Source organism: Zeus faber (assembly GCF_960531495.2).
Source record: "Zeus faber genome assembly, chromosome: 14".
NCBI classification, from domain to species: domain Eukaryota; kingdom Metazoa; phylum Chordata; class Actinopteri; order Zeiformes; family Zeidae; genus Zeus; species Zeus faber.
This window is the reverse complement of record NC_137200.1, coordinates 13,151,356-13,168,096: the sequence shown is the minus strand read 5'-3', so window position 1 is coordinate 13,168,096 and position 16,741 is coordinate 13,151,356. Positions and strand designations below refer to the sequence as shown.

The window sequence follows — 16,741 nt, the reverse complement described above, 5'->3', positions numbered from 1 at the left end:
TGAGGCAAAGAGCCGTCAGGTTGCCCCATCAGGAGGGAGAATGGAGTCACTATTGCTGGAGGAGACGTCAAGAAGGGTGGTCAACAGCGCCTCCTCTTAAACCGGCTGGGCACCAGCCATCTGTCTCGCCCACCGAGGTGAGGTGCAGCAGCTGCGGGGTTGACGTGAAAGGCAATCCTCGTACAGTATGGGCAAACGTGTATGCCCCGCCTTTTCTCGTATTCCGCCCCACTCTCACCCTGAGTGGCCCAGGTGGAGGCAGAGAGGCAGGCTGCCAGTCAAACTGTCTTGACACGCCCAGCGCTCCATGCAGCGCTGACCGGTGCTGCCTGCGAGCTGGCGAATTGCAGTCCATTTAATTCTATCAAGCATCCAAAGATTTCCAAATTTTAACAGGATATGATATGTATTAGACTAGGTCTACTCATATACTGTATAAGCCGGATTCAAAATGGGAATCTGCCCTTTAACCTCCTGGCTTCCTATCAGCGGTCTATGTGACTGTTGATTTTTCTTTCTTCGCCTTGACCACACGTTAGCACGCTCAGGATAACAAAAGTTCTGTGTGACACCATTTAATCACCACGCCTGTGTTTCTTTCTCTCTCACTGGAATGTACTCTTACCTCCGTCCAATCTGGTCAAGAACACACACACACACACGCACTTCCAGATAAGTGTGTGTGTGTGTGTGTGTGTGTGTGTGTGTGTGTGTGTGTGTGTGTGTGTGTGTGTGTGTGTGTGTGTGTGTGTGAAGAAGGTCGTGGGTTCGATTCCTGCCTGGGGCGCTGTTGGCACCGTGCTCCGGTGGGTTATCTCCCGATTCGGGCCCTTTCTGTGTGGAGTTTGCATGTTCTTCCCGTGCTCACATGGGGTTTATAGTATAACATCAGTAAGGATCCATGTAACATCGGTAAGGATCCATGTAACATCGGTAAGGATCCATGTAACATCGGTAAGGATCCATGTAACATGGGTAAGGATCCATGTAACATGGGTAAGGATCCATGTAACATGGGTAAGGATCCATGTAACATGGGTTAGGATCCATGTAACATGGGTTAGGATCCATGTAACATGGGTAAGGATCCATGTAACATGGGTAAGGATCCATGTAACATCGATAAGGATCCATGTAACATCGATAAGGATCCATGTCACATCGGTAAGGATCCATGTAACATCGGTAAGGATCCATGTAACATCGGTAAGGATCCATGTAACATCGGTAAGGATCCATGTAACATCGGTAAGGATCCATGTAACATGGGTAAGGATCCATGTAACATGGGTAAGGATCCATGTAACATCGGTAAGGATCCATGTAACATGGGTAAGGATCCATGTCACATGGGTAAGGATCCATGTAACATCGGTAAGGATCCATGTAACATGGGTAAGGATCCATGTAACATCGGTAAGGATCCATGTAACATGGGTAAGGATCCATGTAACATCGGTAAGGATCCATGTAACATGGGTAAGGATCCATGTAACATGGGTAAGGATCCATGTAACATGGGTAAGGATCCATGTAACATCGATAAGGATCCATGTAACATCGGTAAGGATCCATGTAACATCGGCAAGGATCCATGTAACATGGGTAAGGATCCATGTAACATCGGTAAGGATCCATGTAACATCGGTAAGGATCCATGTAACATCGGTAAGGATCCATGTAACATCGGTAAGGATCCATGTAACATCGGTAAGGATCCATGTAACATCGGTAAGGATCCATGTAACATCGGTAAGGATCCATGTAACATGGGTAAGGATCCATGTAACATCGGTAAGGATCCATGTAACATCGGTAAGGATCCATGTAACATCGGTAAGGATCCATGTAACATCGGTAAGGATCCATGTAACATCGGTAAGGATCCCCACCAAAAACATGCGGAACATCGTCGCCTGACCAGCGATGGACACTTGAAATTGGTCCTCAGGCGTCGCTGTACACTGCCCACTGCTCCTGGCTGCCCCCCGGAGGAAGCACAAGCCAGGATGGGTCAAAAGCAGAGAATAAGTTTCACCAGCCACTATTTGAAGTGTGTGTGTGTGTGTGTGTGTGTGTGTGTGTGTGTGTGTGTGTGTGTGTGCGCGTGTGCGTGTGCGTGTGCGTGTGTGTGTGCTGGTCACCGTTGTCGCATGAATGCATGTGTTGTGGTGTGTGTGCCGTGTGAGAAATAAAGAATCTCAATCTTAATGAACCATGTAATTGCTTCTCCAATTCTCCATCATGCAAAACCTACTGTAAGGCCCACTGAGCTGTTTTTAACTATGATATTATTTGAGTGTTTTTTTTTTCTGTGCTTTTCTCATAAGGTGAATTACCGTAACACGTCTGGACAATTATAGATGGCTGTTACGGTAAAGAATGTTCTATATCTTAGCATAAAATGGCGGAACACACAATGACAATGCAAAATTGTAAACTCCCATCACTACCATTTGAACTCCATCACTACATTCCCTCACTACTCTTTCTGTTGTCCTGTTTAAAATTCATCAAATTAATAATTATTTTATAAATATGAGATACCGTAATGTATTTTTGTCCAGACGTGTTACGGTAATAAATATTTTGATAAGAAAAGCAGAGGGGAAAAAAAACACTAAAATAATATCATAGTTTAAAAACGACAAAGTGGGTAAGGCGTTGTGCACTTCAATATTTAGAGGAATTATTTCACATTCTCTGTGTATATGTGGATAATTCATACGAGACGTGTTTTATGGTGGTTTCATGAGAACTACCCAGTTGTGAAATGCATCTGCAAATGTACACTTTTCAACATGCAATTGCATTTTTTTATTCAATGGAGATTTGAAAACTTTTACACCGAAAGTTAGGCAAGCTTTTCATAATGAAATGCAACAGTTGTGTACGCCGTTATTATAAATAAATAAAAAAAGAATCCAAATTTTGAATAATTCATTTTTAAAAAATACAACAATGACACAGATTACATAACAGTAAAAATGGATTTGCGCTTTTATTTCCAAATGTGCATGAAGCCAAAGCTACGACCCCATAGAGGGGGCGGCTGGCGGCCGGAGCCCCCACAGTGAGCAGCCAGTTAATGGAGCCGCGAGGCCTCCGAAGATGAAGCGCCGCAGCGCGTCGGCTGATTCCACCGCACGGGCAAACGGAGAGATGAAGGTGAAGGGCGGGGAGCCGGAGGACGGAGGGATGGAAAGAAAGAGTGGAAGACAGGAATGTTTAAGACCCGGAGCAGCTGGATGGAATTTCTACCATACGCAGCTGGAACGCCAGGAATGCAAGACCGTCTGGAGGGAGGGGGAGAGGGAGAGAGAAAATAAGGGGGGGGGGGGGGGGATATAGAGGTTTTGGGGGCTCAACAGTGCTGTACATTGTGAGCGTAAAGATACAAAGTTAGTGTTTGCAGAGGGAGCGCCTTTTGCCGTCGGAACAGAAAAGTAATTCAGCTCCGGTTTGAGGTTGAGCTTGTCATAGTCAACAGTTGTGACCGTGTACTGTACGTCCTGTGACCGAGGAATTTCTCCCCTTGTGTGCCCAAACCCCAGTGCACCCTGGGATGCAGCCTGAAGCCGGGGTGAGTGCAGTTGCAGGCCTGCTGGAGGGTGGGTCGATCCTCAGCCATTTCACAGCAGTGATAGTAGACGGTGTGATGCAGTGGATATACTCTTGTACATTTGACAAAAAAAACACATATTAATAGCTTAATAATGCCATATAAATGAATTGACAGATTTCTCTGCTATAAAAATCTGTTGCTTGACGAGTCATCATGACTAGAGCCCACACATGGTTGACTCCCAAGCAGCAAGGAGACTGTCCCGCTTCCACTGTCCTACAGTATAAAAGACCAATAAAGTTTATTCAACTACTTCCCAAGTATGACGAAAAATATAAAGTCCCTTCCTGGGCGTCGTATTTGTTTTCCCGCTGGAATGATATCTTCTTTACATAACTGAGGTTTCATTTGATGTGGGGGAAAATGTATTGGTAGTTTGTTAATTTACCTCAGTAATCTACGTTAGGACGGCACGTCAGCGATTTTATACACGTGGTTGATGCATTCCAGGCTTGGTTTTTAAATATTTTCACTAAATCCATCTTTTGAATAGACCTCTATGGCGGCGGTTACCAACCTTTTCGGACTCGCGGCCCACTTGAAAATCTCAAAAGTGCTGGCGGCCCACATTGCGGGAAGTGGTACAGGAGCCAAACAGTGCGTTCTCAGAGGACATATGTTTTAACAATCATATGCATTCTCATGCATACAGTGCGGAAGTGGTAACACAAAAAAAAGGGGTGGGTTAAAAATAACCTTATACCTATGGAACTTTCGCGTAACGTTCGTAACGTAAAACTAACAATAACAGGGGCACATTAATATTAACTCACCTCATGAAAAGGCCGATGTTGCATGGCAGACGTCCATGCATGCATACATGACGTGTCGGTGACTTTCTTCTCGCCCTGATACTCCTTGAGTTTATTATCGAAAGATTCAAGCGGCTTGGACATGTCCTGTTGGTGTTTTGTCTCGAGGTGACGACGCAGTTTACATGGAACACACACACACCTACCCCATTGTGTGTGTGTGTGTGTGTGTGTGTGTGTGTGTGTGTGTGTGTGTGTGTGTGTGTGTGTGTGTGTGTGTGTGTGTGTGTGTGTGTGTGTGTGTGTGTGTGTGTGTGTGTGTGTGTGTCGTTTTTAAGTATTCTCCCTGAGGTGGTGTCTGTAAAACTTTGAAAACTCTCCCGTTCTTTAACCTTCGCCACCCTCCCCAGCTCTTTGCGGCCAAACAAATGCCCGGGGGTTGTTGTTGTGTCAATATCTCAAGCTGGACAACACGCCCCCCCGCTTTAAAAGCAGGAAAGAAAACCCTGCTTACATTCCACACTCCACTTCTGTTTTTCCGCATGCGGCCATCTTAGCTCCCTCTGCATGTTTATAACCTCCCCATCGTGTTTATTTGCCAAACACAATGGTGTTTAGACTAAAGAAAATGGCCTGGAAAACACACCATCCCCTCGGCCTGTGCGTGGATTGTGGGATCTCTGCTTCTGTCTGTTTCATTCTGTTTATTCCTTTCATACAAAGGGTCGATCCCATATTGATGCGATGGCTCACAACACGATTCTATGCGGATGTGGTTTGACTTTTTATACAAGGGGAATTGCCAGAAAGTAAAATTCCACTCCAGGACTTTGAGTAAACCGTGTGGGTTTTCTCATCAGCATCAACCCAGAGATCCAACTAATGAGTGTAATCAGCTGATCAGTGCACAGCTGGAGCAAAAACACGGCGGGGATTGTTACTTTCTGAACCCGGAAATTCCACCGCTGCATGCGGGCACGCGCCCCTCCTCCCTCTTGCTGAATCCGATGCACGGATCGTGTGTGAATCTCCTCTTTCTTCCTCGTTCGTTTCTGTTCACCCACCGTCGGGGGCACACGCTCTCCCTCATGCCCATGCCTCGGAGAGCCAAGAGAGGAGGAACAAATATCTCTTTTACCTCCCGAATCTCTCTCTCTCTCTCTCTCTCTCTCTCTCTCACTTCCTACGCCTCTAATATTGTCCTTTCTTTCTTTCTCTCTCTCTCTCTCTCTCTCTCTCTCTCTCCATCTCCATCCAGGAGTCTCTGTGCCGAGAGGAGGAGGAGGAGTGGGAGCAATCGTGTCCTCACCGCCCCCAACCCCTGCGTCCCTCGGTTGAGAATCCACGGAGGTGGCGGGCTCCACGTCTCCCGGTGGCCGACCCCTCAGCGCCGCCTCGCCTCCCCGACCCCCCTCAAATGGCTGACACACAGCAGTTCTTCACTGGCGAGCTTTATGTTCCCGTACGCACGCTAAAGCTGCCAGCTGAAGAGCTGCTGTGATCAGCCCTGCCCGGCTGGAGTGGGGAATCCACACGGATTGCCAGGACATACATATAAGTAAAATATGCTGTAAAGCTGCGGGCAGCAATGCACGGGGTCCAGGTTAGTCGTGTAAGTTACGAATTACAGTTCTCCAAGAATATAATCTTGTGTTATAATGGCAAGAAATTTGGCTTTGACTATGAAATATAAAGTTTATTGAAGACTACCATCACTTTGATATTTGACTTACTATGGAATTTGACTTACTATCTGCATTTGGCTGTCAACCAGGGCTTTTCATTGTATAACTCACCGTGCTGCGTGTCGGAATAGGGCTGTGCTCCGAGGCTGATCTCTGACATCTCGGCGTCGGTGATTCAGACTGTGTTTCGAGTTGTGGACGGTGGTGTTGCGCTGATCCACTGTGTTCTCTGCTCGGCGAGTTAATAAACTGCTTGTATTTCGGGAGTTTGTGTCTTAATTCCCTTGTGTGTGGATGTCGCACTATGATGACGAAACTACGCAGTGACGAATAGCAAAGTGATGATTGTCTGTGACCAATCGGTGTTCTGCAGTGTTTTCACATTGGTGCCGTGTCTAGCAATGATGACGCGGTGACAACACCCTGTGAGCAATTACAGTTTTCTGAGTTCTGGTCACACGCAGCATTACTACTAACAACGAGTTACGATTTTCCCAGTTCCCATGGAACGCGGCATCGGCTCCTGCTCTCTGTCGTCTCAACCCACGCGGATCCTGCGCGACGCAACCACTACAGAGCGATGGAGTCTACACACCTGTTCCAGGCTGTTTTCCTCGGCCGATGCAAAAGTCCCTCCAGAGCCACAATCTGCACATATGTATACAACAAATTGGATGATGATGTCACAGAGAGCCCCGCCCCAAAAACTCATCCCGCTCCACCACCCTGCCGGAAGTAGCAGAACACGCCAACGTTCTGCTTCTTCCAGTAGTTTTTCAAGGGTTTTTCCACTAATTTCTGCTCCTAATATAGGTTGATATGGATCAAACTTGGACCACAAGATGTCTGAAATGCCCCAGATCACCTCATTCATGTCTGTGGGTTCAGTGGTTGCTGTGCACACTTTTAGCCGGAAAAATGCCAAGGATAAAAATGAAAATCTGAACAAAAACAATAGGTTTCTAACTCTGTGGGCTGGACCCCTAACTAAGGAGAACAGACTTTGCTGGTCAATTGTGTGTAAATAAATGAAAATACACACTATCATTAAAACATACCCAATGGGAATTGGATGGTAAGCTCATGGTTCTCTTATCTCCTTGTATGTTTATTCAATTTTAAAACGTGTCATTATCACTAGGACGTGGGTTAAAGAAAGGTTCATTTTTTTTCCATTTGTTCTGACACTTTGGAGAACGCGTTTGCAGAAGGAGATAAAAATGAATTGTCTTGAGTTCTAGTTCTCTGATGCGCCACGGCAGCAGAGCAGTCAATGGCAACACCATTTATCACAGTGCACCATAGCGTACCATATACAAGGCAGAGTCCTTACTGCATTGGCCTGGGTTGGATTCCGGCACGAGGCCATTTGTTGCATGTCATCCCCCCTCTCTCTGCCCCCCCAACCCCCCCGTGCTGTCACTATCGAATAAAGCATGAAAATGCCCAAAAATATATATATATTTCAGATGAATTGTGTGTTGCGTAACTGATGAGTCACATGTCCACATGGAAAGAAGGTATTTTCTAGATATGTCAAATGTAATTTGAGGATGAAATTATTGACGTGGTTGATTGTATGGAGAGATAACAAGCCGCTTTGAAACTAAATATATCTTAAGTTTGTGATATTTTTGTGATATTTTCAAATATGAGATCTGATTTATTTAAATCTTGTAGGCCTTGATTTGGGAAATTAGGGAATTACTCATTATGTATCACAAAACTGCACTCAAACTATAACACTCCTATTTGGCAATAACGCAGCATGGACAGCAATGATAATTAGCAAGAGAACCAAAAGTTAAAATGTAAGTAAAGAGCGATTGAATTCCAAGGTGATCAGCCGGAACACTTTGCCTCCCGAGAGTTTTCCGTCTGGCAAAACCAAACCCAGTGTTGATTAATGTGGCATCCTCGTTCTAAACACTTCTTTAGAAGGTTCTCGTTTTCGGCAGCACATGCTGCAAGAGTTCTCCATCTTACTACTGTCGTGGAAAATAAATTAAAGAGAGCCCGTGGACGGAGAGGTCTTTGTCTCACTCAGGCACAGTTCATCCAATGACCACTAGCGGGAGGATCCGACTGTCGGGTATGATAATGCATTCGTTGTGAACCAAGCTTGAGTCTTGTCACATTCTTGAAAGTATGCCTTCCTCTGATCGATTTGATTTTGGAGTTTTTTTTCTCGGTCACTTTATGCGTTGGGGATTTGTGACTGTTTATCCAAATCAAAAGTATCAAATAAGGGAATTTCCTTTTGTAAAATGATCTTATGGATTACCACTTTAAACGAGGACGTGTGTGTATTGATTGCAGTTTCTTGTCATTACCACTAGACGTCGTCATCTATTTGACACGAACCAGCATCAAATTTAATTTACAAAATTCATTGACAATCATGAATGGATTTTGTAAATTAGTCGAAATATACATATCAACCTTGTAGATAATTTCTACAAATAGATTATAATTGGAAAATGCAACTTCGCAAAACAAGGTAGTGACTACATTATTATTATTATTATTATTATTATTATTATTATTATTATTATTATTATTATTATTAGTATTATTTCCCCCACAATTCTTTCAATGAGTTGGGAAAAAATAAAAAAGAGACTAAACTAAAGTAATCCTATCCATATTTCTTTATATACTGTATATGTTATATATTGGGAAAAAAAAAAGTACTTCGTGGAAAATAGTTATGAATAACCAGTTTGAGTTCAAGTATTTTTCATATACATCAACATGATAGAAAGTTTCACGTAAACAATCAAATGTCGATGCCATCTCAACAATGAAAACAGAAAAATACAAAAAATATAAAATATCAGGAACTAATATCGATGGATATAAGATACATATCAGATAGAAAAAGGGTTATGGGGTGGTTTAAAGTGCAAATTAGGAAGGTTCAATGTATGATATGATAAAATGATAAAGTGATTCAAGGGTGATACAAGTGCAGTTGTGCAAGAGTTAACTAGTCATAATAGGTTTAATAAGTAACAAATTGCTTTTTATTTTTATTTTTCAGGTATCTGTATTTGGACTTTTATTATACTACATTACAAAGGAATATTATCCATATCAAAAAGTCTCTTCTTTATATCAGAATCTATATACATCAAAAGCAAGACACTGGCACTACATCTATTAAACTGCTGCTTTGGTTTGGTTTGGCTCATAAATGCTTAATTAGGTCTATATTCTTGTAAATGACTATGACACCATATTGTATTTGTAAGTTGCAATCAGGATATGCATGAGCACTCCTCTGCAGAGAAAGGCCACGGTAGGCACTTAATGCAGTATTATAGGATCAGCGCACTGGATATGACAAGTACTTTTAAGGGCACTTTCACCAGATGTCAATTTGGTGCTTTCATTGTTGCTTATAGAGCAATCCAGTGTCGGGGTTTCGAAAGGGAAGGCAAGGCGAGTCGTGCGTTTGGCACTTTTGCAGCGTACCATTAATTACAGTGAGAGGGAAGAAGGATGGAGAAGGAAGAAAGGAGCCTGTGGGCAGAGAAGAGGTGGGGGAGAACTGTCAATGGGCCTCAAGCAACCTTTAAAATACATCTGTGTTAACATTGTTACCTGTGGCCATGAAACCAATCCCCACCCCCCATGCAACAAACACCCCTTTACTTCCTTTCTTTGCAGTCTGCTGGTAATTTGCTCCAACAACATCCACTATGGCAAGCACCGACCCTGTAAACTCTCGCCTCCCGCACACACTTCACGGTACAGATGCTGAGCCATGCAGCCTCCGCGCGTAAAATGGAGAGCTTTTACGCATCGGCCACGCTCCATTAAAGGGGTTATCGTTTTTCGCAATGTCACACGCCTACCACAGCTCCTAAATCCGCCCCAGACACCGACGATCCGGGATGGAGATGGGAGAGATGCGGTAATATCATAGGGGGGGGGGGGGGGGTTGCGGGTGTGGGGGTGAGAGGGAGGCGCTCGGATGCAGGCGCAATACAAACTGAACGCAGCGGGGACGGAGGCATCAATAACACCTCTGTCCATTATGAGGAGCTTTTTGATGGAGCTATACTGTTCAATCAAGGTTAGGTATTATTAGGCCAATGAAGAATATCTAAAAACAAGGGGGGGGTATATGGAGTTAGAAGCGCACAGGAAGGGACTTGGAGATATTGGACCGGCTGTTCCAGGCTGTTACCAGATCGCTCGAACCATGGCCATCAACACCGATGCGGCGTTCGGGCAGAGCGCCCTGTACGGCCAGAGGGAAGCCGCCAACTCCCACCCCGCGGACTTCCAGGACACCGAGAAGCTGCTGAGCGCCTCTGCCGCGGACGCGCAGCCGTCCGACGGTTCCTTCTGCCTCAGCCTGAGGGGCAGCGTGCGCTCCCTGGACGCGCACCAGGACGGGCACAGGTCGCCCCTCAAGTCGGGCTCCGTGGGGCAGCTCTCGGCCGCACCCAAGTCCCCGTCCCGGCTCAGCCTGGGCCCGCTGCCCTCCCCGGTGCCGCCCGGCTCGGAGCCCCCCAGCTACCTTTGGCTCGCCGTGATGTCCTGCTTCTGTCCCGGCATTCCGCTCAACATGTACGCGCTGTGGTACGCGCATGTGGTAAGGCTCATGAAATAAAAAAAAAATATATATATGATTTTATTATAAAATAAATAAATATATTTTAATTGTTATTATCATCATCAACATCATCAATAATACAATAAGAATATAAGAACAATATAATAATAATAATAATAATAATAATAATAATAATAATACAATAGTTGATGTCATAGTCATTACATTAAAGTCGTTGCATTTAGCCTCTGTGGTTGTTTATCTGCTTCACTGCATTTAAATAATTACTTCTAGTGCCCTCCACCCCCTTGTAACCACCACCTCATTCTCCACCCTCCCTTTAGTCGCGGTCTGTTCTGCATACAGGGGACATCGAAGGGGCGAGGAAATATGGGCGTCTCTCCATGCTGTTCAGCTGTATTTCTTTGCTGCTGGCTGTGGCTTTCATCATTTTCATAGTGGTCACAATAGGTACGAGATGTCTACTGCATGTACACTGACATATGATTGTGTGTGTAATTTGACAATATAGTAATCCTTGTTAGTTGTTCGGTGTGTGTGTGTGTAAGCAGGGAGCCATATACGAACAATACTACTTCCTAATCGTATATCCTCTCTCTCTCTCTCTCTCTCTCTCTCAGAGTACCGGTAACCTGTGGAATGGACACGATGATCGCCAAGGATTTAACTGAAGTCGATTTCAAAGTTGCACAATTGAGAGAATGTCATTTTGAAAATGAACAAAGCACAACATGTCTTTAGAGGTTTGTTTGGTTTTTTTTTTCTTCCTTTGTAAACAATCCAAATGGGACTACTGCATACCATGTATCTTTACTATTACTACTATTGACTGACAGAATACACGCTTGATATTGTCTTTCATCCGGAGAAAGTGTAACCCCCACCCCTACAAAACTCAGGAACAAAGGGTTGGACCAAAAAGCGTAATGTGATCGAGAACATCTGAGAAATAATTTGTTGAAGACAAGGTTACTTAGACTTCAAACAAAGGGCGCATCATCATTTACTTCTCCTTGCTCCAGTTTAGAGAGCCAGTTACCACCACACTGCTATTAAATGTTATTTCAAACTCTGTTGAAGAATCAAATGACACAATGTAAGATGTGCTATCATGACAAGATCTTTTTTGTAAAGTTTACCAAATGAAGTTGCATGGCCTTTGTACAGACAGACACACTAAGACTGGTACCTGTGTTGGTATCAATTAACACTTGCACTTGTATGGTACCACTGCACTTATAGTAGAAATCCAAAGTTATTGGTCTGCAAACCTTCCAGTGCCTGCCGATTTGTCTAAACATCTTTCCTGTCCTGTACTTGTATCTGGACGACATTCTGAATGTCCATCTGTATGCGGTTCACAGCCAAGTTCAAAGTCATGTAATGAATGTTGAGGTTATCTTAAAATAACTTTCCGTTGGCGTAGTGTGATATGACAGCTTTGCACAAATAATGGAAATGGAAAATTGAATGTGGAGGCTGTTTGATGAACCGACTCGATTTTCAAATGTGATTCCTTTACGAAACACATCAAATCTGTTTGTGGCACTCTGTTGACGTTTACACATTTGTATGGAATGACTGATTTACTGTGCCATAGTTCTGAATACTGTGCATGTCGAAAAATAAACTTACAAAAGCATGAGGAATTTGAATGAGAGCTCATCACCATTCTTGTATTTGGGAAATGTCGTTATCATTTAAGATACAAGAGACCCGTCCATTTGCGACGACATAGAACTTATACATAGAAACAATATGATTTCACAGAATAAATAATCTCCTTTCATTTCAATATGTGATTACATAGAGACAACATAGTTTCACTAAGTGATTTGTTTTAGTTACATTTGAGAACACATTTACTTCAGATGGTAGAAAAGTCTCTAAACATCCGAATGCTTTTTTTCTGTCTTGAAAACATTGCGAGATTGAGCTTTTCACAAAAAATACAATGAAATAAAAAATAAAAAACTGAAAATTAGGAAAAGAGAGTTATGTACTAGGCCATCGGTGGCTAGTTACATTATATGAATTTTGTTCTATAGGAATGTCCTTTTGTCAGGTGACAGTTCTACTGTCAGCTCGAGACACACCCACACCTGCCCTTAAAGAGCATCTCCGTCAAAAAAAGAGGTGAACCATAAGAATCAGCTCCGCAGCAGATCAGTGGATGGTGTAGAGCAGGAGGAGAACTGTGCAAACGCCAATCACGGCACCAAGAATCAGAGAGTCCCGCCTCTTGCGCAAGTTGATTCGCTGGATGAGGCCGTTGATGGCCGGAAAACGATCTGCAGCACGAGGGAAGGGTGGTGACGGAAAATACGGAATTACCACATTAACCACAGAGGGCGGGGATGGGAAAGTGACTGTCACAAACATGGAGGCTGCCATGCTACACATCAATACCACAAAACCCCATATATTAACTGAACATGCCCAGCGGCTGCACAAAGGGACAGATCAAGTAAAGACAGATGCCACGATCCATCCCCCCACGATTTATATTTATAGGGTTTATGTAAAAAGGATACTGGCCAAGGTTGTCACCCTGGTCTGGATGGACTTCAACATCCCACGCTGAAATGCAATGTTCTCTTTGGTAGCCATGGCGATACTAGAGGAGAGAAAAGTTCGGGGAGTAGTGCCAGGAAAAGCTTCATCCCATGCATCCCATCAGCTTTAATGTTTCCACTGAACAGACAACGACGACGTGATGTATTGTGTCCGTGTGTGTGTGTGAGATCGAGAGGTAGAGAGAGAGAGAGAGAGAGGGAGAGAGAGAGGGGTAGGAACAAAGGGATGAAGCTTACCTTATTGTGTTGTCGATGAGGTTATCAGAGCTGTGAATATAAAGCGTCCGGGGGGAAAGAGGTCAGCAGTTTGAAAACTGACGCCATCGAGTGCGAGGGTTTGCATCCAAAACGCTACGTCTCTGTTTAAGGAAACCGTAACTGCAGATCCCCACTCGACAGCTCGAAGAACATCTAAAAGCCTTCGGTTGGTGAAACTGGACTTCAGTTCCGTGTCATCTTTTAAAAACAAGCGTAATGTGTCATGTTGTTCAGCCACTTCAAGTTCAAGTTCAAGTTCAAGAGATTATTTGTCACATACATATACATACGTTCATACATATATGCAGTGAAATGTCATGACACCCGGTGATTACGCACAATAAGCTCTATAAATACTAAAAAATTCAGCACATTTGAGGAGTGTTACAAGGAGACAGAAAAAAGAGCGTAACTGGGATTTTTTTGGGGTCAAAAGCCGAGTTGTGATTGATCAGCATGACAGCAGAATATTTTTTCCTTTAGCCCTTATCCGGTTGAGCAACCAGGACTACCCTACTTTTTTTTTTTTTATATAATGGAAAGGTTAAGATAAAATAGAGCGAAAAAACAATCAATTGTTTTACAATCATTTTATCACGACTGGCAGGGATGACACTCGTCTCTTGCTGCTTTACATCAGCTGCATAAGCGGCTGGAATCCACCGCCGGCACAAAGCGATGGTGCAGCGTGCACCCCGACCAACTCCACTGGAGACCCAAGAAAATCAATACTCCTCTATTCTACTTCCTCTGACTGTCCATACACTTCTCCCGCTATTCATCCACCACCATCCTGTCTCTTTCCCTATCCATCAACCACTTTATCTCCTCTCCAGTGCAGCCTTTTTCCTCCTCAACTTATCTGCTTCCATAAATGTTCTTCTTCTACCTGACAAATAACTCTCTCGGCCGTGGTTACTGTACAACAAACAGCCTGAGGCTGAGCCTCCAGCTCCAGGCTGAAGCTGAGGTGAGTCATAAGAATGGAACAGCAGCAACAAGAAGAGAACAGAATAGAAAATAATAGAATAGAATAAACCCCAAAATAGTGAAAAGACTGAAAATTGAGGGACCGGAAGTACGTAAAACTAGTACTGGAAATAAGTATTTTCTGTTCGAGTTACAGGACTGATGCTCAAGACATTGCACGCGGTTACCCAGGCAACGCTTACTTCCTCAAATGTTCCTGTTCCTTCAGGAAGAGTTCAGTTCGTCTGCTGTTCACCCCCGAGGCATTCTTATGGGACCTGGAAGAAACAGCAACCGAGGGAGGGAGTGAGTGAGTGAGTGAGTCAGAGAGAATAAAGAGGAAAAAAAGATGTGAGGATAATGGAGAATCAATTAACATTACAGGATGAATAACTCAACATCCCCCACTGCCTCTCCATTACAAAGAAAGCATCAAATTCCACGTTTCCAACGGAGCAGTTATCTGGTGAAAGCTGCTCGCTGTATCTGTGCTTGGGTGTTTTTTTAGAAAACGTGCAATTGCTTGTACAGCCAACAAATAATCTCCGGTCGGTGTTTAATGTCATAAAAAAAAACAACTAAAAAGATTTAACGTTCCATTTTCCCTCTGTCACTCTCTGTTCCACACCCCTGTTCATATCTGGTGACTGGAGGGTGATTACAGGACTTCCTGCATCGATGCTTTTAAGTGATTCGATTGGCTGGAGTCCTCCACCTCTTGTTTCCAACCGTCTCTGCTGATTTTGCGTCCACACTTCCACCGGTATCTCTGCATCACCCCCACCACCCCCCACCCCATGCAACCTGGATTCCTCTCCTTCCTTCCTTCCTTCCTTCCTTCCTTCCTTCCTTCCTTCCTTCCTTCCTTCCTTCCTTCCTTCCTTCCTTCCTTCCTGTTTTGCACAGAGACCAGACGTGACCACTCTCCCTCAGCTGTGTATGAATGAAAGCCTTGCGGTTTGATTTACTGTACAAGGCACTTAGGAGACATATCCCCAGAGAGAGTGGGAGAATTGGAGAGAGTGGGAGAGAGAGCGATAGAGAGAGAGCGATAGAGGGCGGGTCAAAAGGACGACTATTACAACAAAGAGAGCATTTCTGCCTCCTGCTGGTGAAGGACATTATATCATGCGCTCGGGAGTCACCGGAAAGGGATCAAACGTTGGAGAAAAGAACAAAGGGCAAGAAGTGAAAGGGTACAGAAAGGGGAGAAAGGCGAGAGCAGACAAATAGATAAAGAGCAAATTAAAAACAGAAGACATAAGGAAGGAAGGAGGGTAGGAAAGGCAGCAAGCCAAGATTGAAATAAGAAAACACATGCAAAAAACGGAATCGGGATTGAGATATCGGGATCAGCAATGATGGATTTCATGTCAAACAAAGACACGAAGCTTCTCACTCAATGTCTCTGTGAACGGAGCCCAGCAGGTCCTCCCTCTCCCTGAGGCTGAGGAAGTTGTCTTTGGTCTTGTGGAATTCATGAGTGTAGTCCTGCAGAGGGGAGGAGGCCAAAGTAAGTAAATGTGTGTTTTTCGAGCCGTCAACAGGTCGGTCCGCCCCGTACCCGAGGAATCCTACTCCCTTGCCAAATGTGTGTGGGGGGCTGTGTCAGGGTGAAACCATTTTTTATTTTTTTTAATAACTGTTTTGAGATATAGGACGATCGAAAGCCCTGGCGGTACTGTTTGAAAAGGAACCGACCACGACATCATGAAATACAGTGAAATAAATAGATATTGAAACCACTGAGCGTTGAAAATATTCAAGTTCATTACATTCACCATTCAATAAGCGCCCTGCGCCGATTAGGATGGAGCTGGATTTTACTATTCACCTGCAAGATGTCTCTGTGTCTCTGCAGTGTGTGCATCAAGGCGGCGTTGTGCATCGCCGCTCCGGGGGTGTTTGTGTATTCTGCCATCTTGTCATTCACGGCTGTTAACTGAAAAGGAATCCGAGGGGTCAAAAGCGCCCATCTGGGTTCCAGAAGTGTTTTACCTGTTCACTTTTGAAGCCAATTTGAATGGTCGGACAATCCTGTCATTGGTGGTTATCAGCAACAATGTTTTGCAGATTCGAGTTAATACTGGTCAAATGAAAATACAAAAAGTAGAATAGTGTATACACCACAGTTTAAGAGGGAACAGACATGAGCCTCCCAGTACTGTACATGGTTGTCGTCACTGAAATAACAGAAGCGTTGGTCTTTTATGATTCATTTGGGGAGTCATTTGAACTCACTGTTAGGCTACTTGAGGTCTGCCGTAGTTTTAACTTATAACATGAAT

General features: G+C 44.1%; 2 protein-coding genes across 2 annotated transcripts in view; one reads left to right on the top strand and one right to left on the bottom strand.

The window, feature by feature from the left end:
• Nucleotides 1-10,272: 10,272 nt before the first annotated feature.
• On the top strand, nt 10,273-11,596 carry LOC307239853 (trafficking regulator of GLUT4 1-like; the record flags this gene model as incomplete). Its single annotated transcript, XM_080013432.1, has 3 exons — nt 10,273-10,668; nt 10,974-11,100; nt 11,550-11,596. The coding sequence occupies 3 exons, from the start codon at nt 10,273-10,275 to the stop codon at nt 11,594-11,596; spliced, it is 570 nt and encodes a 189-aa protein (XP_079869558.1).
• Nucleotides 11,597-12,316: 720 nt separating this feature from the next.
• The window catches only part of LOC307240498 (Golgi SNAP receptor complex member 1-like), a 5,875-nt gene continuing 1,450 nt past the window's right edge, over nt 12,317-16,741 (bottom strand). The window contains exons 4-9 of the mRNA XM_080014294.1: nt 16,288-16,395; nt 15,853-15,944; nt 14,657-14,731; nt 13,464-13,493; nt 13,185-13,267; nt 12,317-12,941 (exon numbers count right to left, since the gene is read on the bottom strand). Coding sequence (XP_079870420.1) covers nt 12,817-12,941; nt 13,185-13,267; nt 13,464-13,493; nt 14,657-14,731; nt 15,853-15,944; nt 16,288-16,395 — 513 coding nt within the window. The 3' untranslated portion in view covers nt 12,317-12,816. The remainder of the gene's footprint in view (nt 12,942-13,184; nt 13,268-13,463; nt 13,494-14,656; nt 14,732-15,852; nt 15,945-16,287; nt 16,396-16,741) is intronic.